The sequence below is a fragment of the Macaca thibetana genome, chromosome 16 (genome assembly GCF_024542745.1).
Source record: "Macaca thibetana thibetana isolate TM-01 chromosome 16, ASM2454274v1, whole genome shotgun sequence".
In the NCBI taxonomy this organism is placed as follows: domain Eukaryota; kingdom Metazoa; phylum Chordata; class Mammalia; order Primates; family Cercopithecidae; genus Macaca; species Macaca thibetana.
This window is the reverse complement of record NC_065593.1, coordinates 24,929,590-24,957,085: the sequence shown is the minus strand read 5'-3', so window position 1 is coordinate 24,957,085 and position 27,496 is coordinate 24,929,590. Positions and strand designations below refer to the sequence as shown.

At 44.9% G+C, this 27,496-nt stretch overlaps 1 protein-coding gene across 3 annotated transcripts in view; it reads left to right on the top strand.

Annotated features, from left to right (window-relative positions):
• SLC6A4 (solute carrier family 6 member 4) overlaps positions 1-20,330 on the top strand; it is a 40,086-nt gene extending 19,756 nt beyond the window's left edge. For all 3 annotated transcript variants that reach the window (XM_050763348.1, XM_050763350.1, XM_050763349.1), the window contains exons 6-14: positions 175-309; positions 675-778; positions 3,715-3,842; positions 5,144-5,256; positions 5,914-6,045; positions 7,345-7,444; positions 8,739-8,839; positions 13,194-13,361; positions 17,959-20,330. In XM_050763348.1, coding sequence (XP_050619305.1) covers positions 175-309; positions 675-778; positions 3,715-3,842; positions 5,144-5,256; positions 5,914-6,045; positions 7,345-7,444; positions 8,739-8,839; positions 13,194-13,361; positions 17,959-18,033 — 1,056 coding nt within the window. In that variant the 3' untranslated portion in view covers positions 18,034-20,330. The remainder of the gene's footprint in view (positions 1-174; positions 310-674; positions 779-3,714; positions 3,843-5,143; positions 5,257-5,913; positions 6,046-7,344; positions 7,445-8,738; positions 8,840-13,193; positions 13,362-17,958) is intronic.
• Positions 20,331-27,496: the final 7,166 nt, after the last annotated feature.

Below are 27,496 nucleotides of genomic sequence, written 5' to 3'. Positions count from 1 at the left end.
GACAGAGCGAGACTCCGTCTCAAAAATAAAAAATAAAAAAAGAATAAGAGACACTGACGTCCATCCACCCACCTCCCTCCCCTCCCCTCCCCTGCTCCCCTCCGCTGTTTCCCTCCCCTCCCCTCCCTGGAACAGCATGGTGATAACCCATGCTTTCGCCCTTCTTCCTTACAGGTGGTGTGGGTGACAGCCACCTTCCCTTATATCATCCTTTCTGTCCTGCTGGTGAGGGGCGCCACCCTCCCTGGAGCCTGGAGGGGTGTTCTCTTCTACTTGAAACCCAACTGGCAGAAACTCCTAGAGACAGGGGTAAGATAATGAGGGAAATATCTGTACCTGTCTCACTTTACTAAACGAAGCTGGTCCTCCTCCACATAGGACAGTAGGGACAACTGAAACGTGGCTTTAGTGTGCAAGTCTGCCATGATACTTTAACCAAGAAATACAAGCAGTAAAGTACAGTTGAGGCCACTGGATGGGTTTATGCCTAGATGATAGGAAGAGAAATCACATTTGTTGGCACTTGATTTATGGCTATGCCTGGAATGAGCCTTAAAAGCTGGTTTTCTGCCTCTGCACTTAGCCACATGGAGGTAGGAGAGACGACCCTGTTGGTGCCAGGGTCAGCCTGTGTCTCCCCCTCACCCCAGGCCCTTACCCCTGCTGTGTTCCAGGTGTGGATAGATGCAGCTGCTCAGATCTTCTTCTCTCTTGGTCCGGGCTTTGGGGTCCTGCTGGCTTTTGCTAGCTACAACAAGTTCAACAACAACTGCTACCAGTGAGTATCTGGGGTCCCCAAAGAAAGCTTGAAAGTGGCGTGAGTGAAAGTCAGCCAGTGTGGAGGAAGGTGATTGGACCGACGGCCTCGAATCTGGCCAGGTTTAGGCCTTGATGCCACTGCCCCTCAAGGGTACTGCAGGCCCCTGACCAGCTCACCCATGGCCAGAGCACTCATTGAGGCCAGGGCTTCACCCGGACCGCTCAGAGGCTGAGAGGGGCCCCAGGCCCTTCGGTTTTGTCAGTGCTCCTCTATATAAAAGTAATAAGAGGCTGGGCATGGTGGCTCACACCTGTAATCCCAGCACTTTGGGAGGCCAAGGCAGGCGGATCACCTGAGGTCGGGAGTTCCAGGCTAACCTTGCCAACATGGCGAAACCCTGTCTGTACTAAAAATACAAAGATTAGCCAGGCGTGGTGGTGCACACCTGTAATCCCAGCCACTTGGGAGGCTAAGGCACAAGAGGTTGCAGTGAGCCAAGAGTGTGCCATTGCACTCCAACCTGAGTGACAGAGCAAGATTCCAGAAAGAAAGAGAGAGAGAGAGAGAGAAAGAAAGATTGCAAAGTAAGTTTACAAAAAGCTGCAACATCCAATTACATAGTTAGGTTTAACTAGTCAATGTGTTTAACAACAAAAATTATAACGTGATTATTTGTATTACGTATAAACAAAATGTGTGATGATCACGTTATTTTGACTAACACAAAATGCCATAATTTTTCTTTTCTTTTCTTTTCTGTTTTTTGAGACAGAGTTTCTTGTTGTCCAGGCTGGAGTGCAATGGTGTGATCTCGGCTCACCGCAACCTCTGCCTCCCGGGTTCAAGTGATTCTCCTGCTTCAGCCTCCCAAGTAGCTGGGATTACAGGCATGCACCACCATGCCGGCTAATTTCGTATTTCTTTTTTTTTTAATTCTTTTTTTTGAAACGGAGTCTCGCTCTGTCACCCAGGCTGGAGTGCAGTGGCCGGATCTCGGCTCACAGCAAGCTCCGCCTCCCGGGTTCATGCCATTCTTCTGCCTTAGCCTCCCGAGTAGCTGGGACTACAGGCGCCCGCCACCTCGCCCGGCTAGTTTTTTGTATTTTTTAGTAGAGACGGGGTTTCACCGTGTTAGCCAGGATGGTCTCGATCTCCTGACCTCGTGATCCGCCCGTCTCGGCCTCCCAAAGTGCTGCGATTACAGGCTTGAGCCACCACGCCCGGCCTAATTTTGTATTTTTAGTAAAGACAGGGTTTCTCCATGTTGGTCAGGCTGATCTCGAACTCCCAACCTCAGGTGATCCACCCACCTCGGCCTCCCAAAGTGCTGGGATTACAGGCGTGAGCCACTGCACCCAGCCAAAATGCCATAATTTTTGCAACAAAATCCTATTTCAGAAATTTTAACAATATAGGAAGTGTTACACCAATTATGGTTTTAAATATCACCCACTAGGCCAGGTGCGGTGGCTCACACCTGTAATCTTAGCTCTTTGGGAGGCTGAGGCAGGAGGATCATTTGAGCCTAAAAGTTTGAGTCCAGCCTGGGTAACATGGCGAGACCCCATCTCTACAAAAATTTTAAAAATTAGCTGAGTGTGGTAGTGCATGCCTATGGTCCCAGCTATTCAGGAGGCTGAAGCAGGAGGATTGCTTGAGCCCAGGAGGTTAAGGCTGCAGTGAGCTGTGTTCATGCCACTGCACTATAGCCTGTGCAACAGAGGGAGACCCTGTCTCAAAAATAAATACATAAATATCACCCATCATCTTTAGACTTAATTTTGATTGATCACAGATGGCAGCATCCAGCAATCTCCTTGTGCTATGCATAAGATAATTGTAGAACTGGTTTTTTTTTAAAGGTGGGAGGGAAATTCACATGTACCCTAAGCAATGTGGCCTTGCACTGGGACTCCACCCTGCAGTTGTATGATGAGGCTGTCATTTAAAAGTGTGAGGGTGGGAGTTTGAGACCAGCCTGGCCAATATGGGAAGACCCCGTCTCTACTAAAAATGCAAAAATTAGCCAGGTGGCCGGGCGCGGTGGCTCACGCCTGTAATCCCAGCACTTTGGGAGGCCGAGACGGGCGGATCACGAGGTCAGGAGATTGAGACCATCCTGGCTAACACGGTGAAACCCCGTCTCTACTAAAAAATACAAAAAACTAGCCGGGCGAGGTGGTGGGCGCCTGTAGTCCCAGCTACTCGGGAGGCTGAGGCAGGAGAATGGCGGGAACCCAGGAGGCGGAGCTTGCAGTGAGCTGAGATCCGGCCACTGCACTCCAGCCTGGGCGACAGAGGGAGACTCCGTCTCAAAAAAAAAAAAAAAAAAAATTAGCCGGCATGGTGGTGCATGCCTGTAATCCCAGCTACTTGGGAGGCTGAAGCAGGAGAATCACTTGAACCCGGGAGGCGGAGGTAGCCGAGATCGTGCTACCCGCACTCCAGCCTGGGCAATAGAGCAAGGCTTCGTCTCAAAAAAAAAAAAAAAAAAAAAAAAAAAAAAAGAGAAGAAAAAAGGTATGAGAGTATCTCTCTGGCTGGAAGTCTGTGACTTAGTTTGAAGATAATGTCAAAGTCTAACTCTGAGGATCTCACATATGTGAGGCTCAGGCCCTGTCCTGGCCCCCACTGCAACCCGGGCCCTGCTCCAGAACAAGGCTGGTTTGAAATGGAGAGGTCTGCGCTGGCAGGATCACCTTTTAAAGCACCCCCCACTGCTCTTCTCCCTGCACCGTGTGTGGTGGTCATGGCAGTCGGAGCTGCAGGCTTCGGCAGCTGGGCTCTGGGAGGAGGGGAAGGGGCTCCGGGACAGGCTTGAGGTTCCTTGAGTTCAGCCTGCTTGTCCTTGCTGTGGCCGGCCTGTCTAAGGCAGGGCAGGCACATAGACAGTTGCTCCTTAGAGCCCTGATCTTGGAACTGTCTCAGGCGGCCCCTTGGGTTTTCTCCTCCAGAGATGCCCTGGTGACCAGCGTGGTGAACTGCATGACGAGCTTCGTTTCGGGATTTGTCATCTTCACGGTGCTCGGTTACATGGCTGAGATGAGGAATGAAGATGTGTCTGAGGTGGCCAAAGATGCAGGTAGGACCTCAGGTTTTGTGCAGGTCCCTTGCTCCTACTGAGTTGCTTTGCTTTGAACCTTTTAAAAGTTATTTTGATTTATTTCTAAATGTTCCCGAAATTTTCCAAAGAAGGCTGGGCATGGTGGCGTTCAAGACCAGCCTGGGCAACATAGTGAGACCCTGCCTCTGTAAAAAATAAATGAGCTGGGCATGGTAGTGCACACCTGTAGTCCCAGCTACTCAGGAGGCTGAGGTGGGAGGATTGCTTGAGCCTGGGAGGTCAAGGCCACAGTGAGCCATGATCACACCACTGTACTTCAGCCTGGGTGGCAGAATAAGACTCTGTCTCCAAAATAAAAACATTTTTTATTCAAAGATTTGAGAGAAGGTTGATGCCTTGGAGATCTTTCCATGTGTTCAGGCCATGCAGGGACAGGGCAATTCCCTTGGCACCCAGTTCTGGGGCCTTCAAAATCTGTGGGCTTGAAATGTTGACTCTGATGATGGCTTTAAAACCCGTGTTTGCTTCCTGTGATGGTCTTGCGATGGCTCAAAGTCTAGTAAGCAAATAATCATTTATCCGTAGAACTGCGCCTTGCAGAAAAAGAAAATCTAGCCAATATGACCACTCTATTTTACCGTGAAGTTTTCGTGGAAAAAGAAAAAAGCGACAGAGGTAGAAAAAACAGATGACGGCATCTAGTGGGCGAGGTCCCAGGGCCTTCTTGCTAACAAGCTTGTATCTTTGGCCTGATTCGGTGCTTTGACCAACCCCATGCCCCAAACGAGGGCACCCCTAGCTAGCCCATGAGGGGCTGAAGACATGTCCCTCACACTATCAAAAGGGACTTCACAATAGAAAGAGGTCTTTATTCCAAGGCCTCTGTGACTCTACGGAAATCAATGTAACATTTCCTACTGTTCTGGAGCTGAAGACATCAGAGGGGGTAACTGCCATGGACTTCAGAAATATCAATCCGGGTCCTGAAAAATCCCACAGAATTGTTACACGGTGGAAACTCTTATTCTTGTGTGCAGCTTTGCCAGTCTCTGGGTCTTGGGTCTGTTACCCACCCCCAGGGTTCATGGAGGGCACACAGTTTTCAAGATGGAGGCCCCACCCTTCCTGCCTCCCAGGAATTGGGGTGGCCAGGTCAGACGGAGTAGAGAGTGAGGAAGCACTTGGTGTGTGTCAAAACCTGATTCGCGCATAAGGTCTTGTGATGAGAATTGTAACTTGTTGTGGCTGAGTTTTCCTCTGTGACATCTTTGTAGGATAGGTCTTGTCAACCACCTCCTCCTCTCTCCCCTCTGTCTCAGGTCCCAGCCTCCTCTTCATCACGTATGCAGAAGCGATAGCCAACATGCCAGCGTCCACTTTCTTTGCCATCATCTTCTTTCTGATGTTAATCACGCTGGGCTTGGACAGCACGGTGAGGACATGGGAAGGGGAAGTGGGCTGTGGGAGGATGAAGAGGAAAGGAGGAGGACGCAGCTGGACTCAATTCCCTCCCATCCCGAGGGCCATCCCAAGCAGTGGTGGCTGCTCCCTTCTGGTGCCCCACACCCCCCGCTGACCTCTCAGCATTTACCACCCTCTGGTGCATTCAAGTCATTCATGGGATACTGTGGGTCAAGCGCCTGGCACAGGCCCAAGGCTCACATACATGAGCACTGTTCCTTGGCCCAATTATGGCGCCTACAGGCCAGGGCGAGGTCTCTCCTGGGTGTCTGCTTTGCCAAGCGTTCAGTTCAGGGCCTGGAATTACTAGTGTGGAGTGAGTCTCAGCTTTGAGTTGGCCTTTCTGGTGCAGAGAAAGTCTCCCCGAGACCTCATATATCGAAGTTCTGTCCACGTGTTCTGTTTTGTTTCCTGGCTCTCCTTAGTGACGGGCTTTAAATGACAGTGTAAAACGGCGAAATACTCTTTGAGATGCTTTCATGGTCCATTGAGTCGGGGAACTGGTGATAATCAGCTTGACCAGTCACTCAGCAACGTTACCCCCTTACCCCTCCCTCCCATTCACTGTTCTGAAGGCTACAGCCTTGTCCCAAAGCCTCCACTGTGACTGCTTGCCTGTACCTCCCAGTTTGCAGGCTTGGAGGGGGTGATCACAGCTGTGCTGGATGAGTTCCCACACATCTGGGCCAAGCGCCGGGAGTGGTTCGTGCTCGCCGTGGTCATCACCTGCTTCTTTGGATCCCTGGTCACCCTGACTTTTGTGAGTACCACCCCCTCAGCTTTGAGTTGGCCTCCCCTAGGGCAACAGAACACTAAGGAAGCTGTTCCTCTCCTTCCATCTCACACGGTGCCCTGGCTTTCAGACCAAAAGAGGGGTGGTTGTTACTCCCATTAAAAAGTTTGTCATCAAGGGGAAGAAAAGTTGATTCTTGCACATCTGCTTGTAGACTCTGTGCATAGTATCCACCGACTCTCAGCATTTTACAGTAGATCCCACTGGATTTCAGGCTTCAAAAACTATCTGGAGAAAATTAGGATTTGCTTTTCCAGCCTATTTCCACTCTTTAGAGCTGCTTTCGTGGGGATACTGCCCTGACATTTTGCACGTCATGTGTGTCATGCCGCTTGGTCTCCTCCAGAATTTGCAATGGTAAAAAAAGTCACACCCTCTCTAGAGATTTCTTTCTTTTTTTTTTTTTTTTGGTAACTGAAGTAAATACTCTGAAGCAGATTTTGCAGATGTGCATCTTTAAGCCCTGACCCTGATGGCCCTGGAGTGGGGGTCACACAGGGACTGAGTGGAACCCCAGTGAGTCATGATTTAGGACAGAAGGCAAAACTGTGACCAAGGCCCTTAATGTGTCTGGTATCCTGGGCCCTTCTGGATTCAGTCTTTAGAGGCAGGGATTCTCCAGGGTCCGGTCCACAGCAGGTGTTCAATAAGTTGAAGAAAGTTTAAAATAGAACCCAAGGCCCTTTGGAGTTTTTCTCTTAAAGTTTAATGGGGAGAAGAAATAAGAAGAATGAACTACACAGGATGGGGGAAGAGGCGTCTGAGTGGGTAAAACCTGCCCACACTGCAGAGGCCTGTCCAAGAAACAGTTTCTTTTCTTTTCTTTTTTTTTTTTTTTTATGGAGTCTTGCTCTGTCCCCCAGGCTGGAGTTCAATGGTGCTATCTCAGCTCACTGCAACCTCCGCCTCTTGTGTTCAAGCAATTCTCCTGCCTCAGCCTCCTGAGTAGCTGGGATTACAGGCTCCCGCCACCATGCCTGGCTAATTTTTTGTATTTTTAGTAGAGATGGGGTTTCACCATGTTGGCCAGGCTGGTCTCGAACTCCTGACCTCAGGTGATCCGCCCACCTCTGCCTCCCAAAGTGCTGGGATGACAGACATGAGCCACCACACCCGGCCTAAGAGGCAGTTTCTGGGGTACTCACGTTCAGTCCCAGGTGGGATTTTTCCAGAATGATTCTAAGTGAGGAAGCCCCTGCAGGTCTCTATAGTTGGAAGGGGTGGCACCTCAGAGGGCCCTCACCCAGGCTCTGCTCTCCCCTCCAGGGAGGGGCCTACGTGGTGAAGCTGCTGGAGGAGTACGCCACGGGGCCTGCAGTGCTCACTGTCGCGCTGATCGAGGCAGTCGCTGTGTCTTGGTTCTATGGTAAGACGCTTCCTTCAGCCAGCTGGGTCCCTTCTACACCATCAGCTGGCACAATGGCAAAGGGCTGATTTCACCAAAAAAGGCGGTGAAGGGCAGTTTACAAGATGTGACCTCCCGACGATGGGTCTGTAAGAGTCTCGGCCAGGCGTGGTGGCTCACGCCTGTAATCCCAGCACTTTGGGAGGCTGAGGCAGGTGGATCACCTGAGATCAGGAGTTCGAGACCAGCCTGGCCAACATGGTAAAACTCCGTCTCTGCCAAAAATACAAAACAAACAAAAAATTTAGCCAGGCATGATGGTGCATGCCTATAATCTCAGTTACTCGGGAGACTGAGGCAGGAGAATTGCTTGAACCTGGGAGGCAGAGGTTGCAATGAGCCAAGATCACGCCACTGCACTCCAGTCTAGACAACAGAGTGAGAGTCTGTCTCAAACAAAAAACCCAAAAACAGACAAAAGTAAACCACTTTTGCATGTTATTTGTTACACATATTATCCAGGAGGGGACACACATTTTGGGTTGCACACAGGCCCGTTTTTTTTTTAAAAAAAAGAAGAAATCTTCCTACCTCCTTGGCAATTCAGAGGACCAAGTTGAATTGTGTGAATCTCCATAGACCTGCCCTAGGAACTGCTGGGACCTTTCGGGGAAGCAACCACAGAGCACCTTCTCCTTCTCAATTTCTCACTCTTCTTTGGGAGTTTTCAGTTCTCACTTCCACACCAGTGACTTTTTGTAGAAGAACCTTGATCTTGATCTGGCATATGAATGGGCAATATTGTGGTTAAAAATTTCCCTTGAAAGTTTCCAGTGTCATGGTCAAAGCCAGTGTCTGTCAGACGGATTCACCATTCCTGGACAAAATTCAACTTTTTTACAATAACAATGAAATCAGACACACACTCAGCTCTCAGGAAGGCAGTGCGGCACCAAGAAGGGGGTGTGCGTCTCTTCCCAGATGCCCATCCATCCTCCCAGATGCCCATCCATCCTTCCAGATGCACATCCGTCCTCCCACCCTATGTAGAAAGAGTCTTGCTTGCTATAAAAATGCAGTTTTGTGACAAGTCCCCCAGTCCCACTTTCGGACCAGATTGTTGTTGCTGCACTCCTCCTAGAGAGAAATTCCAGAGCTACTCTGTGTGTCCAGGATAGGAATTCCGGCTTGTCATTTCCCCTTGTCATTCCCAGTGCTGATTCTGTGACTCTGACTCTCCCAGAGAATCAGGGCACAGCAGCACAGCCCGTGCCCTTTCTCAGCCTCTGCCTCTCTTCCCCTTGGGCGGTTCCAGGCATCACTCAGTTCTGCAGGGACGTGAAGGAAATGCTGGGCTTCAGCCCGGGCTGGTTCTGGAGGATCTGCTGGGTGGCCATCAGCCCTCTGTTTCTCCTGGTGAGTTGCGATTTCCCTGTTCCTCCTTGCCCTGGCGAAAGACTTGCCCCCAGATACATAAAAAATGAATTGCAATGGCTGGGCGCGGTGGCTCATCCTCTAATCCCAACACTTTGGGAGTCTGAGGCAGGCGGCCAACATGGCAAAACCCCGTCTCTACTAAAAAAAACACAAAAATTAGCCTGGTATGGTGATGGGCACCTGTAATCCCAGCTACTCAGGAGGCTGAGGCAGGAGAATCACTTGAACCCAGGAGGCGGAGGTTGCAGTGAGCCAAGATCGCACCACTGCACTCCAGCCTGGGTGACAAAGCGACACTCTATCTTAGAAAATAAATAAATAAATAGTATTGAAGAATAACATATACATAAAAGTATTAATATACATATCATAAGTGTACATCTCAAAGAAATGTTATAAATTGAGCACACCTATGTAGCCAAAACCATACCAGGAGACAAAAACATGACCAGCACTTCAGAAGCCCCTCTTGTGCCCCCTCCCAGCCACTATGCCCACCATGGTTCCCCACCCTTCTGACTCCTAACACCATGGAGTAGTCTGGGCTTCAGTCACTCTGGCGCGTCACACCTCTGCTCAGTTTCAGAATTTATGGAGCGCTAAATGCCAGGCTAGACTTCAGGCTCAACTTACACCCACTGTTCTATAAATCCTCACGATAGTTCTATGAAGTGGTTATAGTTCTGGCACTCCCGTTTTACATTTAAGGAGATTGAGGCCGGGCGCGGTGGCTCACGCCTGTAATCCCAGCACTTTGGGAGGCTGAGGCGGGCGGATCACCTGAGGTCAGGAGTTCAAGACCAGCCTGGCCAACATGGTGAAACCCCGTCTCTACTAAAAATACAAAAATTAACTGGGCGTGGTACTGGGTGCTACTCAGGAGGCTGAGGCAGGAGAATTGTTTGAATCTGGGAGGCAGAGGTTGTAGTGAGCTGAGATCATGCCATTGCACTCCAGTCTGGGTGACAGAGCAAGACTGTTTCAAAAAAAAAGAAAGAAAAGAAAAAGAAAAAAGAAAGGAGATTGAGGCTTACCAATGTAAACTGAAGGGTCCAAAGTCACACAGCAAAAAGAACTGTTCAAGACCAGGGAAGGATCTGCTGTGCTCTTCATGGGGGCCCTGATGGGGTACTAGTACTTGTGTGTTTACAATTTTGTATGCATCTTCTTTAAGATGACACAAAGCTCTCTAAGCAAAAATGCACGTCAAAACTAGAATCCATGTATTACCAAAGGACCTGGGTGAGACAGTTGAGTCCCAAGGGTTGTCCATGTGTTGAGATGTGTTCAATATTCACTTTATCCTTGGTTCACGTGCCCCTGTCCAAGATGGATAGCCTGCTGGCCTCCCAAGAGTGTGCTGAGGTAGCCTGGGGTAAACTGATGTCATGCACACCAGCAGGCACTATTCTTCAGTTCTTTCATTTATCTGGAACTTTGTTTTTGTTTTGTCTTTTAGAGCCAGAAATGTTGTTAGATTGTTCCTTCAGTCCACCTCCAGCTTTTTAGGAGTATGTAGGCTATCCCATTTTGTTTTATGACATCTCTTTGGCATCCAGCTGTTCTGTGTCCCCTTTCAAAACAGCTGGGTGCAGTGGTTCACACCTGTAATCCCAGCATTTGGGGAGGCCGAGGCAGGTGGATGCCTTGAGGTCAGGAGTTCAAGACCAGCCTGGGCAACATGGTGAAACCCTGTCTCTACTAAAAATACAAAAATTAGCAGGGCCTGAGCAAGAATCAGTCTTAAAAAAAAAAAAAAAAAAAAAAAAAAAAAAACAGAAACAAAAACAGCCCTTTTTGTATTCTGTGTTTTGACTTTCTTGGGGTAGCCCTTTATTTTTTGTACTTCTTTTGTACCCACACACCTTGACATTAACTTATCTATGATGGACAACATGCTTGTTCTTTTGACACTGCATGTGTCTCTCTGTACCCCAGAATTCCTCCTTGACTTCCTTTCCCCGGACCCTCGAGGTTTCCAAAATCAAAGCCAATGTTTGCACCAAGCAGCACATGTTCCCGGGGTGCAGTGACTCTGGTGCAAGCTCTGGGCTCCTGAGATGTTGGCCTGGGAGCTCATTATGACCTTATCAGCTTCCTGATGCTTTTAGGCACATTTGAAATGCATGTGTTTTTAAATCCAGAAGTTTTAGTTGTTTTCAGTGAGGGTTGTTGGAAGTCGCCTAGCCCATCCTACCAGAGGCAGGAGCCCTGACATAAATGGGTTATTAATTTATATTATTACCAGTACTTCTCAATAATCTACTTAAACATTTTTATTTGTTTTTCAAAGGAAGAAGAGTCATTGGATTAATTCCTTGAGGGCAGAAAGATTGTTTGTTTGTTTGTGTGTTTACTTCCATATTTATTCCCCCCACAGTGAGGAAATGATGTCTAGGGAGACGTGAAGGCAAGTAAAACATTCACTGTGGGTATAAAATTTAAGAAGGCACCAAAGAGCTCAGTACTCATGATAAATATTATTTTAATGTAATATTTTTTAAAAATACAAATTAATTCTGAAAGATCTATGATTAACAAAATATCAACATTTTCAATAAACACAGGGGCCAGCCCTGTACTTGTACATCTTACCTCACTCGCTTTACCCTAATCTGGCCCTGTTAGATCCTGTCTTTTAAAAAATTGTAATAAAATATTATTTATTTTGATTTGGGCTCCCGCTTAAATGTTGTGCCTGAGGTGAGTGCCTCCTTGTGCTCTGGGACTTGAGTCTGTTCATTTCTGTCAATTTCTGGCTGTCAGACTGGGTAAACTCTTGGTACACAGTCATTGCGTTTCTTTGCCCAGTAAAACCCACGTGCAGCTTTGGATGTGGGCGCATTGCTCACAATTCCCATGATGTTTGCCATACTCACCCCCTCTACAGCCAACTGCCGTAGTGCCTGATTGAGAGAGGCACATCTGTCTTCCACTTCTGCGTTTACTTAACAGGTCCCCTGCTTTGGGCTTCTTAAGGCTGCTTTAGGTAAACAACAAGTAGCTTACTAAAAATATTCTTTTTCACTGCAGCCAAGTTGAAGGAAAGAAAATATTGTGCATGAGTAGAAGCCAGGATGTGTGAGGGGGTTTCTGAAGTAGCACTTGCCCCAGCCAGAGGTCGAGCCCCCGACGACTGAGTGGGATTCCATACACCTGACATTAGGAGACAATTAGCCGGGATGGCTCCTAACTACATCCTCCTTCCCTGTTCCCAATCTTCCTCCGTAGCCGGCTCTGGGGATGAGGAGCGTGGGTTAGGAGGAAGGTTTGCAATTGACCAGGCTCCTGTTTTGAAGGCTTCCTCCTAGACTTAAGACAGCACCGCTCAGAGGATGGATGTGTGTTTAGCAATTTCCCATTTTATTACCTGCAGACAGAGAAAAAAAAGATATAAATAGATGTTTAACCACACAAATAATTTACATTACTGTCTTCTTTATGACTATGAAATAATAAAATACAATTAAATCAAGAGCAATAACGATTTCGGCACAGTGGTACTAAGCAAAATATGGAAACCAATGAAATAAGAAAACTCATAAACCGGGTGTTGGGAGCACACTGTGAAATTTTTCTTGGTCAAAATTCTCACAGTATGTTCAAGTGAAAGGTGTATTAAGCTGCTTTTTTTCCTTCCATAATTCCTTTCACGATGAGGACCTGTGGCAGGCAGTCATTCACTGCTGAGATGCCTAGTGGTAGAGCTATCTGTCTTGAAATCCCAGGCGATGAAGCTTAATGCAGAAGGCAGAGAGCTCAAGAAAATGAGAGAAGGAGCACACCCCCAGGAGCCTGAGTCCTCTCTGGGTCTTGAGAACCTTCTTATCTTTCCTGGACATCAGGCACCTTCCGTCTGACCAAAAACAACCACAGCCAGAAACGCAAGGCAATGAAAACAGAGCAGAGGAAGCCCGGGGCCTGGCGGGGGCTGCAGAGAGGTCACCCAGTTTATTCGTCTGCCTTCTGGCAAGACAAGGCCCAAATCACTCTCAAGGTTGCCAGTCTCTTCGCCTGGGCAGAGGCCCGTCCTGAAGTGGGAGCTGCAGGCTCCCTGACTGTAGGGGCAGCTGTAGGGCTACTGCAACATCCCCCTATAGGAAGTGAGGGCTGGGGAGGAAAATCAGGGAAAGCACCTGGCTGGTTTAGTCTTGCAGCTTGGGTACAGAGGCTGGTAATTCTGTGTGTCAGAGTTCAATCCAGGATATATCACATCTTGGGAATTTCCTAAAAGTATCTTACCTTTAGCGTTTGGTGTTTATGGTATCGGAAATGTCTCTATCTGCGTGGCTATTGTTAAGGTTTTTAATGTTTCTTGGAATTTCTGTTTTAGTTCATCATTTGCAGTTTTCTGATGAGCCCACCACAGCTACGACTTTTCCAATATAATTATCCCCACTGGAGTATCATCTTGGGTTACTGCATAGGAACCTCATCTTTCGTCTGCATCCCCACATACATAGCTTATCGGCTGATCAGCACTCCAGGGACATTTAAGGAGGTACGTGCTAGTTAGTGTGTATATGTGTGTGTGCAGACTGCTAATTATTTTGGGAGAAAAGGATTCTCTTGTTATCCTCTATTCCAAATGAGATTCACCAGGAGGCACGCAACCCTATATATGTATGTACCTGCGCCATAGCAAAGACCTCTCATGGCTGTCACTGTCATCTTAAGGCATCTCCCAAAGCCTCAAGTGCAAGGGTAAAAGAGTGAGCTGATCATTTGGGTGCACTGGAGCATTCAGCTTGGGCTATGCGTAGGTTTTCAAACTTGTCAGGCAACTCCCCTGTCTCCTGCTTGCCACTGGCCATGGACATCAGATCTGTGATGTCTGGAGCAATACATAAATCTTAAGTGGCGATTGTGGTGGGAAATGTCCATGGTGACTTTTCTAACAGCAATGTGACAAGTACTATTTTGAAAATATCACAAAATAAGGATGTTGCAACAATATCATAGTTTTAGCTCAAAATTGTTAGCTATCTAACAATAGCATAATTTTAGCTCACACCATTGGAGTAAAAATGTTTTACCAGGATAGCAAGATTCATTTCAGCAATGAATGCGCTGTAGAAACGTTAATAACAGTACCTTACAATTTGTATGAGTGCCATTTTCAAAGCATCTGCATGTCAAGTATCCTATTCTGTTATCAAAGTACCTTGGGAGGTAAACAAGCAGGCATTATTACCAGACAAGGACACGGAGGTGGGGAATAATCCTCTCGAAGTTTCCTTATTTCCAGCCGGGCATGGTGGCTCACACCTGTAATTCCAGCATTTTAGGAGGCCAAGACGGGAAGATCACTTGAGGTCAGGAGTTCAAGACCAGCCTGGCCAACATGGTGAAACCCTGTCTTTACTAAAATTACAAAAATTAGCTGGGCATGGTGGCACTGACCTGTAGTCCCAGCTACTCAGCATAATCTGTAATAGCCTGAGACCAGGGGTGGGCTAATATGAGATCTTACAGCAAAATTTAGACATGAGACCATCACAGTAGTCATCCTAAGACATTTCATAAGAAATGAGAAGCAAGAGAACACAGGCAATTAAACATCAGCTCTTTCTTTTCTTTCAGACAAGGTCTCACTCTGTACCCCAGGCTGGAATGCAGTGGTGTAATCATGGCTTACTGTAGCCTCAAACTCCTGGGTGCAGGGGATCCTTTCACCTCAGCCTCCTGAGTAACTGGGACTATAGGCGCCTGGCCAATTCTTAAAATTTTTAATGGAAACAAGGTCTCACTATGTTGCCCAGGCTGGTCTCAAACTCCTGAGCTTAATTCTCCTGCCTCAGCTTCCCAAAGTGCTGGGATTGCCGGCATGAGCCACTGCACTCGGCCAAACCTCAGCCCTTTCTGAGAACAACTGGGTTCATTTCTTTTTCGAAACAGGAAAACTGAATTCTGGGTGAACAGAACTCTGAGCTCTGTAGTTACTAATTTCCTAGAGCCAAAGCAGCCCTCTCGTGACTGCACTCCCCGCAAAGAGCCTTGAGCCCCGTGCTGCTTCCTGCACACTCTCTTACCCAGAGTCACTGAACGCATTCCTTCCGGTCGTCCGTCATGGCAGTTGTGATGGTCTATGAGCTCTGTTGCTTCAAATCCAGAGGCCAAGGTTGGAGGTGGGAACCGTGTTAGGTTAGTAAATGTCAGGATTCTTCAGTCACAGGCTATACCTCAGATCCTGGCCATCTTTCTCACAAATTTCCCCAGTTGGCCACAAGGGAATGCCACCCAAAAGTGTGTCAGATCCGTTAGCAGTAGAGGTAAGACTAATTGTAGGTAGGGCAGTCTTCATGAGGGACCACCAGACGGGGAGCAGTGGTTACCCGGAAGCAGTGTGGTACATACACCCTGTCAGTGCGGACCATGGAAAAGGCCCTAGTCGGCTCTGGCAGACACTCACCTTATCTGGGCCTCGGTTTCCTCATCTTTCAAATGTGCTCATTCGATCATATTAACATTTCCCAAAGTGTGTTCCAGGGGCTGTCACAGGTATTATTGCTGGAGAAAAAGTTTATGTAGTCAGGTAATTTTTGGAGACGCTGGACTAAGGCAAGTTAAACAGGTTTCTTGGCTGAGCATGGTGGCTCACACCTGTAATCCCAGCATTTGGCAGGCCAAGGTGGATGGGTCACCTGAGGTTAGGAGTTCAAAACCAGCCTGGCCAACATGGTAAAACCCCGTCTCTACTAAAAATGCAAAAATTAGCTGGGCGTGGTGGCGAGCACCTGTAGTTCCAGCTTCTCAGGAGGCTGAGGCATGGGAATTGCTTGAGCCTGAGAGGCAGAGATTGCAGTGAGCTGAGATCATCGAGCCACTGCACTCCACCCTGGGCAACAAGAGTGAGACTCTGTCTCAAAAAAATTAAATAAATAAATAAATGGGTTTGTTTACCTCAGGACTTCTCAAAAAAACTTCTCAAAAATATGCCCATGTGCATGTTTAATCTCTGAGAATAAAGCATTGCTGTGTTTTTTTTTTGCCAAAGGTCTAGAATTCTTCACAATTCTTTATGAATACCAGACTTGCTAGTCTGTAACTTTCTGTCTGTGAGGGAGGGAAGCCTCATATTAAATCCTTTTGGGCCCTGGCCATATGCAAGGTTGGCGTTTGTGGAGTGAGCCACCGCTTACTGGTGTAATTTGAAGGGTATCACACATACCCACAGCCTGGAAATCTCGTGTTGGAGTCATCCACTGGCTTAGGTCATTTTTGCAGAAACTACTAATAATCCACCCAAAGATACTGGAAAATGGTCCCTAATGAGTACACGTTTATGAAGATATCAAGAGGAATCCATTTCTTACATTAACTTGTTATCATCTTGCAGAAGGCCAGGGCCTGGCAAATTTTGAGAGCAGCAGTGGCCTGGCAACTAGAATGCTGACAAAGTACAGAAAACAGACGTGGGCCTGGCATCCTGGGTGGTCAGTCACCAACAGGGCGGCAGACCATGTGGGTAGGTTAGGGCACAAAAGCCAAGTGTTTGACTTTACGACATTGTTCATTGCTGGCCTTGCCCCACCAAATACCTCGGTGATCTCTTCTCTCTCTGAGCTGTGGTGATAGCTCCACTTAAGACAAGTTCTAGGAGTCGAGCACGGTACCATGCACCTGTAGCTCCAGCTACTTGGGAGGCTGGGGCAGGAGGATCCCTTGAGCCCAGGGGTTCAAGACTGCAGTGAGGCATGATTGTGCCACTGCACTCCAGCCTGGGCATCAGAGCAAGATCCTGACTCTAAAAAAAAAAAAAAAAAAAAAAAAGGCTCGTTATAGTGATCTCTGTCTAGTTCTCAACTAACAAGTCATCATTCTGTTGAATCAGGCATAGTTCACATGTTAATCTGTGGGAATGTGTGCCTTCTGAAAGGCTGCTTTCCGTGACTCGGCATGCTCTGGCAGCTGATGAGCCCTGCAATGACTCCTTTTAAAACGGATTTCTAGTGAGAGTTCAGTGCGCAGATACTAAGGTCATGAGGAGCATAAAATGTGCAATTTTGTGCATTTTGCCCTATAGTGCATTTCATTAACTGTAGGACTGGAACTTTTTGAATTTTATAGGCCCTATTCCTTAAACAACAAACTCCCAGAAAGAGAAAATAGAAAAGCTTGAAGGCGTCTCCAGACGTTTTCAGTCCAAAATAAAAATGACAGGAGCAGAACTTCGCCTAAAGATCAGTAAATCAAAGGATGCTTTGAGATCCAAATTGTCTGCTTATGATACATACAGACTTTTGGCCAAAAAAGATTTTATTAAGCCACTTAATAAAGATTTTTCGAAGCCTCTGCAGGCAGTGCTGCTGTTTTTTTTTTCTCCATATCCCTGAGCTGCTTTTTGCCACTCTGATGCTGAGTTTTACAAGGCAGGTTGTATATTTCATACTTAAGCCTAAGTATATTTCGGATCCATCTTAAAGCTTCTGTGTACCTCAGCTGTTTCTATAGTAGACCTTCTCAGCCACTTCTCTGTGATGAGTACTACATCAACACAATGTTGCATTAGAAGTGATGATTTCAATAATCGCATCTTTTACAATTTAACTATGTGATAATTTACACTCTTGTATGAGCTAACCAGTATTGCTTTACAGGTGAATTCATTAAATTAGTAACATCCTGGCTGTTACAGTGGCTGATAGCACTGGGCACTATGGCTGCAGTGTGTCTGCAGGGGACAAGGAGCCTGGGTGAGGGGATGGGGGCCAAAACCCAGCAATTGCTCTGCTCCCCAAGCCCTGTGTGGCCGCAGAAGCCTCCTCTGTCCAGAGAAAAGTGTACCCTTTCCCAAGTCTTTCAAAAGCGTGTTATTGGCCATCAGAGATTCTATTGAAGGCTCATCATTTTCTTCCATTAGTGTTATAATGATTTTCTTAGTTTACAGATGCGTATAGTTCCTAAATATATCATTTTAATTCATATTTGAGAGTAAATAAATTGGGAATTCTTTTCCTAAGGAAAGTCAAATTCCAACTCGCTGTTAGATATTATTGAAGTGTTATTTAAGCTTTGTTTTAATATTAATGTTGACTATTTTTGCAAGTTTTAAAAATTACAAGAATGTTTATAACGTTGTATTTTCTTCCCAATAGCGTATTATTAAAAGTATCACCCCAGAAACACCAACAGAAATTCCTTGTGGGGACGTCCGCTTGAATGCTGTGTAACACACTCAATGAGAGGAAAAAGGCTTCCCCACAACCTCCTCCTCCAGTTCTGACGAGCCACGCCTGCCTTGTCCCCTCCAAGTGGATGAGTTTCCAGCTAAGCCTGATGATGGAAAGGGCCTTCCCTACAGGGACACAGTTCCAAGAGACGATGGTGCCCAGACTCAAGGCCTCCAGCCACTCATTTCCATGGACTCCCCTGGACATATTCCCACGGTAGACTGTGACGCAGCTGAGCCGGCCTGTTTTGGACGTGCGAGGATGTGAATGGAGGTGATGAAAAGCACCCTATCAGTTAGGATTAGGTTTAGAATCAAGTCTGTGAAAGTCTCCTGTATCATTTCTTGGTATGATCACTGCTATCTGATATCTGTTTGCTTCTAAAGGTTTCACTGTTCATGAATACGTAAACTGAGTAGGAGAGAACAGGGATGCTATCTCACTAGCCACATATTTTCTGAGTAGCATACAGAATTTTATTGCTGGAATCTACTAGAACCTTCTAATCCGTGTGCTGCTGTGGTGTCAGGAAAGGAAGATGTAAGAAGCTAAAATGAAAAATAATGTGTCCATGTAAGCATGTGAGTCTGTGTATATTGTTGTTTCAGTGTATTCTTATCTCTAGTCCAATACTTTGGGCCCATTACAAATATATGAATTTCCCCAAATTTTTCTTACATTAACAAATTCTACCGACTCAATTGTGTATGGAGGTTATTATTTGAAGGGTACAATCATTACTACATGCTCTGCCACCCACTCCTTTTCCAGCGACACTGCTTGGCCCACAACTTTCCTTTACGGGCCAGCCTCTGGCGTTTGCTGCACCTCATTGCCACCTTCCTGTCTCTCTGTGCTAAACATTCACAACAGTGTTCCACAGGCAGATCTGGCCTATTTCATTAGTCACTGCGGCTTGGCTGTGAAGTACATTGCAGGTGGATCTTGTCGCATGCCCCTTCAGTGTTTACCTGACCTTCTGGTTTAAGCTTTGTCTGCCTTACGCGACTGAGTGTGACTGTCCAGGTTGCTTTGCTAGGTGAAGAGAGGAGAGAAAATCAGATTCTTGCTTAGCCCTGGGGCATACAGATCTGGCACCCTAACCTAAACCAAGGCATCTTCACTCCAAGAGCAACTGGAGAGTCTGGGTTAGCCTTACATGGACCTCACCACTTACTGGCAGTCACAATTGTGAGCCCTCCAGATAATTTTTAAGATTGAGTCTAAGTAAGGCTGCTTGGGAAGTGGTCAGCTCAGTAAATCACCTTTCATTTCACATAAAGCCCTTAACATAGATAGGTAAATTTGGCCTTTGGTGGCTCGTGACTCTCAGAGGCATAGGTAGAGGAGAAAATTAATATTTGTAGCATGGGAATTCCTTGTCAGAATTTTGAGGGGGAATAAATCCTCATCAGAGACAAAAGGACTTCATCATCTGGCCGCCTATCACTTCAGTTCTCTGTATAAATGAAATTTAATTCTAACAACCTTATAAAAAGAAGGTCCAGACAGCAGAGGAAACGTGCTGTCCAATTCTAGGTTTTTCTCCCTGGGCCCCCTTTCCCCAGCCTTGTCTACCCTGGCCTGCTTCCTGCATTCTCTCCATGCCCTGCTATTTCTGATTCTTTGCTTCTCCTAGTGAGATACTTTCCTTATATGATAGCTGCTGAGATGTTTCCCAGAATACTAGAGGAAAAGAAGAGGGGAATTTAGAAATGTCCCTCACTGACGTAGCTCCATTATCTTCACTCTTTCATTCTTCCTGCCGCCTCATGCCCATTCTCTTTACCGTCTAGCATGCTGAAAAGAAGGAAGTGATCTAAATGCCAGCATATTCGGTGGTAAATATTAGTTGGGGCAAAAGAAAAACCGTGATTACTTTTGCACCAACCTAATAGCTTTGCACATTTTAAGAACTTGCTTTATGAAGATATTCAGCTATGGATTCTCTGCACCCCACATACTTAGACATTGTTCAAATATGCTACTTTAAAAAAAAACACCTTTTCAAACAGAATTAGAGTTTTGCCAAACCTGGTATTAAGGGAATTGTGCAGGAGCTTTGAAAGTTTTCAAACTTTATTAAACTAAAATAAATAAATAAATAAAAATCTCTGTCTGTTCTGCATAGTATGCATTTATTTGACCCCTATTTATCAATACTACTACGTTTTGTTTTGTTTTTTTTTAAATTTAAGAGTAGGTAGGTGGATTTTAAAATAATATTTTAAAGACCTTTTACATCTATATGTAGCATTCATAAAAAAACAAAAACTAAAAATAGAATTGAATTGTAACATTATTTAAAGACTGAAGTTAATTTTTTTTCTTGTAATTGTATCAGTAAGAAATACACAAGAGGCCGGGTGTGGTGGCTCACACCTGAAATCCCAGCACTTTAGGAGGCTGAGGTGGGAGGATCACCTGACATGAGGAGTTTGAGACCAGCTTGGCCAACACGGCGAAACCCCGTCTCTATTAAAAATAGAAAAAATTAGCTGGGTGTGGTGGTAGGCGCCTATAATTCCAGCTACTTGAGAGTCTGAGGCAGGAGAGTCGCTTGAACCCAGGAGGCGGAGGTTGCAGTGAGCTGAGGTAGCACCATTGCACTCCAGCCTGGATGACAAGAGCGAAATTCCGTCTCAAAAAAAAAAAAAATTGTTACGCTTAGTTCCATGGAAAGAATATTCTAAAGCTTTAAGTCTTCTTTTTCTATTTTCCATAGTATTGCCCTTTCCCCACTTCATTGCTTAACTATCTCTAAATTTGAATGATAGAATAATATTTTAAAGGTCAGATAATGCCATTAGAGGCAGAGACAAACCCAAACCTGGGGACCAAGCTAATTTCTCTGCTCTTGAGAGCACTAAAGACAAGTGAACTGGAGTTTTATTGCCCCTGCTAGAATGAAATAATACCTTCTCCGCCAGGCGCGGTGGCTATAATTCCAGCACTTTGGGAGGCCAAGGCAGGCAGATCACTTGAGGTCAGGAGTTCGAGACCAGCCTGGCCAACATGGTGAAAACCCATCTCTACTAAAAATACAAAAATTAGCCGGCCATGGTGGCAGGCGCCTGTAATCCCAGGTACTTGGGAGACTGAGGTGGGATAATCACTTGAACCCAGGAGGCAGAGGTTGCAGTGAGCTGAGATTATGCCACTACACGCCAGCCTGGGTGACAGAGCAAGACTCCATCTTAAAACAAACAAATAAACAAAAAATCCTCTCAATTGGTTTAATGCCACAATAGAAAAGATAAATATTTTAGGATGGAATCTTAAATATGTCTGTCTTTTTGTTTCATATAGTTGAAATCAATTCAGTATTGTTTCTATATTAGGTGTTTCAAAAACAGTCACCTTTGCAACAGAAAAGCTCTTTTGTTGAAAATGATTCACAATATAGTTCAGTTGGAATGTCAGGTGGTATTTCTCTTACCAACGCCTCACAGAATCTATGCCAAGCTGCTCTACCACCAGTGCAAGTATTTTTTTTAAAGCTACCAAAATAAACTTTCTTCACCAGTCAACTCTAATTTGGAGACAGTGTGCATTGGTGAAGGACCTCATCAGAATAAGTTTGAATGTCTACTGAACTAAGAACTTTGTCATTTGGGGGAGAGAATAGATGGCATCGGTCCTTCAATTATGTAACTGAAGACTCTAATTATAGTAGATAAGAGTCGTGTCTAACAATTTTTAAATACTGACAGTCCAAACAAAAATATTTGGTGAAGGATGTCCCATCTTTTTGCTTAAATATCATAAACAAATATGAGCATTTACTAATTTTTTAAACGATATTTTGAAAGATTACTCTTATTTACACTCTAAAATTAAAGGTGTACTTTATCTTAAGAAAGTGATATATGAAGAATGCATATTTTAAAAGATAAAATTGGGGAATTTACAGTTATTTTGTGAATGGCATTTAAACTATGATTTGATTTATATACAACTTTTCAGAATACTTTTGATTGCGTGTTGGACATATCTAAAGTTAATTTTATCTGGCAGAATTAAACCTAAATTTATTTGTGTAAAAGAGTCCCCTTTCTAAAATTCATATAGTGCCCTTGTATTCATTTATGCAGTGTTTATAAATATTTCAAGTTAGATTGTGAGATATCAATAAATGATTTATGCTGTGAACTGTTACTGTAATTAATGCTTAATATCATGATTTGTTATATCATTAAAAAAAACACAAAATTCTAAACTCTTAAGGTTAAAATAAAAATCTTACCATATAGTCAAAATATTTAAACATCTTCCAAAACATCACTGCATAGCAGTATGAAATCTACATTGAATTAGATGTATTCAATTTCAGTAAAGTTAAATAAGTTAATATAATTCTTTGTAATTTGTGAAGAGCTTTAGTTTATAATGTGCTTCCCCATGGGATCACCAGAGGTCTAGGTGACAGATGTATTTTCCCAGGTGACGATGGGGGCGGGATGAGGAGCCTGAGGCTCAAAGAGGTTGATTGATTTGCCCAAGTTCACACACCTGGGACGTTCCAGGACCGGCCTTATGCCTGGGTTTTCTAATTCCAGCCCAAAGGTTATTTACATGTTCAGCTTTAAAATTAGCATCCATAGAAGCTTGAGAAATCCAAAGAGTATTCAACTGCAGAATGGGTTTTGTTTCTAAACTTCAAGGATGTTCTATCTCATTTTAAAGTGTGATAGGGAAGAATAATTAACATAGTGGAAGAACCTGTTACTGATATATCATTACATGTGCGCGTAACCTACAGCAGCAGTCCCCAGCCTTTTTGGCATCAGGGACCGGTTTCATGGAAGACAATTTTTCCATGGATGGTGGGGAGCAGAGGGGCATTTCAGGATGAAACTATCCCACCTCAGTTCATCAGACATTAGATTCTCATAAGCAGCACACAACGGCCTAGATCCCTCACATGCATAATTCACGACCGGGTTCACACTCTTGTGAGAATCTACTGCTGCTGCTGATGGGACAGGAGGTGAAGTTCGGGTGGTAATGAGCTGTGTGGCCCAGTTCCTAACAGACCTCCTGCCCTACAGTTAAAGACTCTCCAGTTACCATCACCACACTCAATCTAATCCTTGTACTAGATTCAAATTAACTGATTTACATGGACTTGTTTAAAGAGGTATTAAGGTAGGGATTCCCAAAATAAAGGATAACATAAGCCAAAGACGGGTGACAAAAAGAAAGAAAAACAAGAGCGAGAAAATAAAATGGGACCAGAAATGAGGCTACATGTCACACCAGAATGATTTTCACATGTGCCGTTGGTATGCCACAAATCTGATCCTAGGCTTTGTTAGAGATAACTGCTTCATCCAGATATGAGATGCCATTTCTTATCACTAAGGCTTAGTGGTCACTCTGGGTGCTGCTGCTTTTCCAGGGATATTGTTATTATTTAAAATAAATGCTAATGCTGTCAGTGCTTTATAGAGAGTTGGGGCAGCTCCAGTATCAAGTGTAATATTTCAATTACAGGATTCTCTTTGGAGTCTCAGCTCCAGTTTTGGAACACAACACTAAGTAATAACTAAAGATCTCAAAATGATTACCAGTATTTTTTTTTACACATTTTTTTTTTTTTGAGACAAAGTATCCTGTCACCCAGGCTGGAGTGCAGTGGCGTGATCTTGGCTCACTGTAGCCTTGACTCCTGGACTCAAGTGATCCTCCCACCTCAGCCTGCTGAGTAGCTGGGACTACAGGCATGCACCACCATGCCCAGCTAATTCTTTGCATTTTTAATAGAGACCGAGTTTTACTATGTTGCCCAGGCTGGTCTCAAACTCCTGGGCTCAAGCAATCTGCCCGCCACAGCCTCCCAAAGTACTGGAATTACAGGCATAAGCCAGTGCACCCAGAGACATGGTTTTTATAAACCAAAAAATTCAGTATGTAAAATGATGGAGAGGATAGTTAATGCTGAGATCTGAATAAATGGACTTGAATAAAAAGTAGAACATATCTTAAAGTATAGATTCTAACTACAAAAATGAAAATGAGGGATGTGTTTCTGACAAATGAAGACATTCTCCTACATAACCGCAATTAAACCATCATAGTTAGGAAAGTAACACTGCTACATGACTGTCAACTCATCTTCAGACTCTGTTCAATGATCTTTAGGAAAAAGGATCTAGTCCAGAATCATTTTCATTTAGTTTCATGTCTCTTTTGTTTTCTTCAGTCTGGAACCGTTTTCCAGTCTTTCCTTGACTTTCACCACCTTGAAGCCTTTGACGTTAATGGGCAAGTTATTCTGTAGAATGTCCCTCAATTTGATTTGTTTGAAGATCAATTCCTCCTAATGAAATACAGTATGTATTTTTGGCAGGATTATCACTGGAATAGTGCTGTGTTGTTTTCCCTGCCTCCTACCAGGTGGATCGTGATTTTGATTTGTCCCCTCACTGGTGATGTTAACTTCAATCATTTGGTTAAGGTGGTGTCCACCGGGCTTTCCACTGTAAAGTTCCTTTTCTTTTTGTCATTAACATTTTGGGGGATGGAGTTATTCTAACACTGTGCAAATATCCTGTCCTCATCAATCCATTTGCTTTTTAAAATAGATTCCTGTTTTATCCAATGGATTATAATCAATTTTATTCATTTATTCATTCATTCATTTTTTGGATACAGGGTCTCGTTGTGTCGCCCAGGCTGGAGTACAGTGGGGCGATCATGGCTCACTACAGCCTCGACCAGGCTCAAGTGATTCTCCTGCCTCAGCCTCCTGAGTATCTGGGATCACAGGCGCATACCACCATGTCTGGCTAACTTTTGTATTTTGTGTAGAGACAGGGTTTCACCATGTTGCCCAAGGAGGTCTCCTGTGCTCAAGCAATCCTCCTATCCCAGCCTCTCAAAGTGCTGGGACTACAGGCGTGAAACACAGCACCCATTATTTATTTTGATGCTCAATTTGTCCCAAATTTAGCCAGTGAGAAAGTCCCTTCAAGCTGGTTTCTGTGTGCTTTTGACATGTCCCCATCATTCTTGGACCAGTTCCTTGTTTTCCAGAGTGAGATGTTTCAGGACCAGCTTGTACTTTCTCTGCCACAGCTCTGAAATCAGTTATATCTCCAAGAAGCCCTGGTTCCTTTTAGTCAAGAGCAGATTCAGAAACCACGATCTAGGTGTTAGGTATTCTCATGGCTACTGAGCTGTCACTGATCCTCAGCCCTCTCACTGGACGGAAGTGTGTATAAATAATATGAATTTAATAGTTAATTCCATATCTTTTTTTTTTTTTTTTTTTTTTTTTTTTGAGACGGAGTCTCGCTCTGTCACCCAGGCTGGAGTACAGTGGCCGGATCTCAGCTCACTGCAAGCTCCGCCTCCCAGGTTCACGCCATTCTCCTGCCTCAGCCTCCCGAGTAGCTGGGACTACAGGCGCCCGCCACCTCGCCCGGCTAATTTTTTTTTTGTATTTTTTAGTAGAGACGGGGTTTCACTGTGCTAGCCAGGATGGTCTCGATCTCCTGACCTCGTGATCCGCCCGTCTCGGCCTCCCAAAGTGCTGGGATTACAGGCGTGAGCCACCGCGCCCAGCCTAATTCCATATCTTAAAAACCATGTGGTCACACCAATATCTCCAATTCCAACCCAACACTAGAAAGTTCATTCTAATTTTCTTCCATATTTATAACCCCTTTTACCACCTACCCATGTATTTTTAATAGTTTTGCCTTTTTCCCCCCTATATATATTACTTCTTCTCACAAGACTGAAATTCATCCAAGTTGGGTATAGCTCTAGTGTGTTCATTTAACTGTTGTATTGCCTATGTGTGCGTGCGAATATATATATAATTATATATATTCTATATATAAATATTTGTTTTATATATATATTTATATATTTTATATATATATATATATGTATTTTCTGAGACAGTCTTGCTCTGTCACCCAGGCTGGAGTGCAATGGCATGATCTCGGCTCACTGCAACTTCCATCTCCTGGGTTCAAGTGATTCTCGTGCCTCAGCTTCCTAGTAGCTGGGATTACAGGCACGCACCACCACACCCAGCTAATTTCTTGTAATTTTAGTAGAGATGGGGTTTCGCCATGTTGGCCAGGCTGGTCTCGAACTCCTGAGATCGGGCAGTCTGCCCACCTTGGCCTCCCAAAGTGCTACGATTACAGGTGTGAGCCACCAGGCCTAGCTATATATTCTCTACTACTGATGGAGATTTAGGTTGTATCATTTATGAAAAATGTATTACAGATATTCCTGGTGCATCTGTGGAACATGAATTATAGGAAACATGCAGTGTCAGTTACTAGGTAAAGCCAAACTTTTCCCAAAAATGTTGTACCAGTTCACCTATTACTAGTAGCACACAAAAATTACTGTTGCTGCTGGGTGCAGCGGCTGACACCTGTAATCCCAGCACTTTGGGAGGTCGAAGCAGGCAGATCATATGAGGCCAGGAGTTCAAGATCAGCATGGCCAACATGGCAAAATCCTGTTTCTACCAAAAATACAAAAATTAGCCGGGTGTGGTGGTGTACGTCCGTAATCCCAGGTACTCGGGAGGCTAAGGCAGGAGAACTGCTTGAAGCAGGAGGCAAAGGTTGCAGTGAGCTGAAATTGCATCACTGCACTCTAGCCTGGGCGACAGAACAAGACTATCTTTGGGGAAAAAAAAAAAAAAAAAAAAAAAAAAAGGGAGCCGGGCATGGTGGCTCTCGCCTGTAATCCCAGCACTTTGAGAAGACAAGGAAGGCAGATCATGACATCATGAGGTTAGGAGATCGAGACCATCCTGGCTAGCACAGTGAAACCCCGTCTCTACTAAAAACAGAAAAAATTAGCTGGGTGTGTTGGCGGGTGCCTGTAGTCCCAGCTACTCCGGAGGCTGAGGCAGAAGAATAGCGTGACCCTGGGAGGCGGAGCTTGCAGTGAGCTGAGATCACGCCACTGCACTCCAGCCTGGGCGTCAGAGTGAGACTCCGTTTCAAAAAAAAAAAAAAAAAAAAATTACCGTTGCTCCACATCCTCATCAACACTTCGTATTAGAAGACTCTTAACATTTTGCCATCCTTGTGGAAGTGTAATGGTATTCACTGTGGTTTTAATCTGAACAAACTGTCATTCATTGTTGAGTGTATTTGACATCCATATGGAACAAAATCTTAATCCCTATCTTACTCCACAAACAAAAATTAATTCCAAGTGCACTGTAGATCTAAATGGGAAATATAGGCAATAATGCTTCTAGAAAATGTTGTCCAGTATAACTTTCTGCAGTGGAAATGTTCTGTAAACCTGCACTGCCCTATGTGGCAGCCACCAGCCACATGTTGAGCATTTGAAATGTCTAATGCAACTGAGGAACTTTATCTTAAATTTTATTAATTTTAATTAACTTTGTAAAATTAGAGCTATCTGTTCATTAAAAATACTGTTAAGACAGTGAAAAGGTAAAGTCATAGAGGGG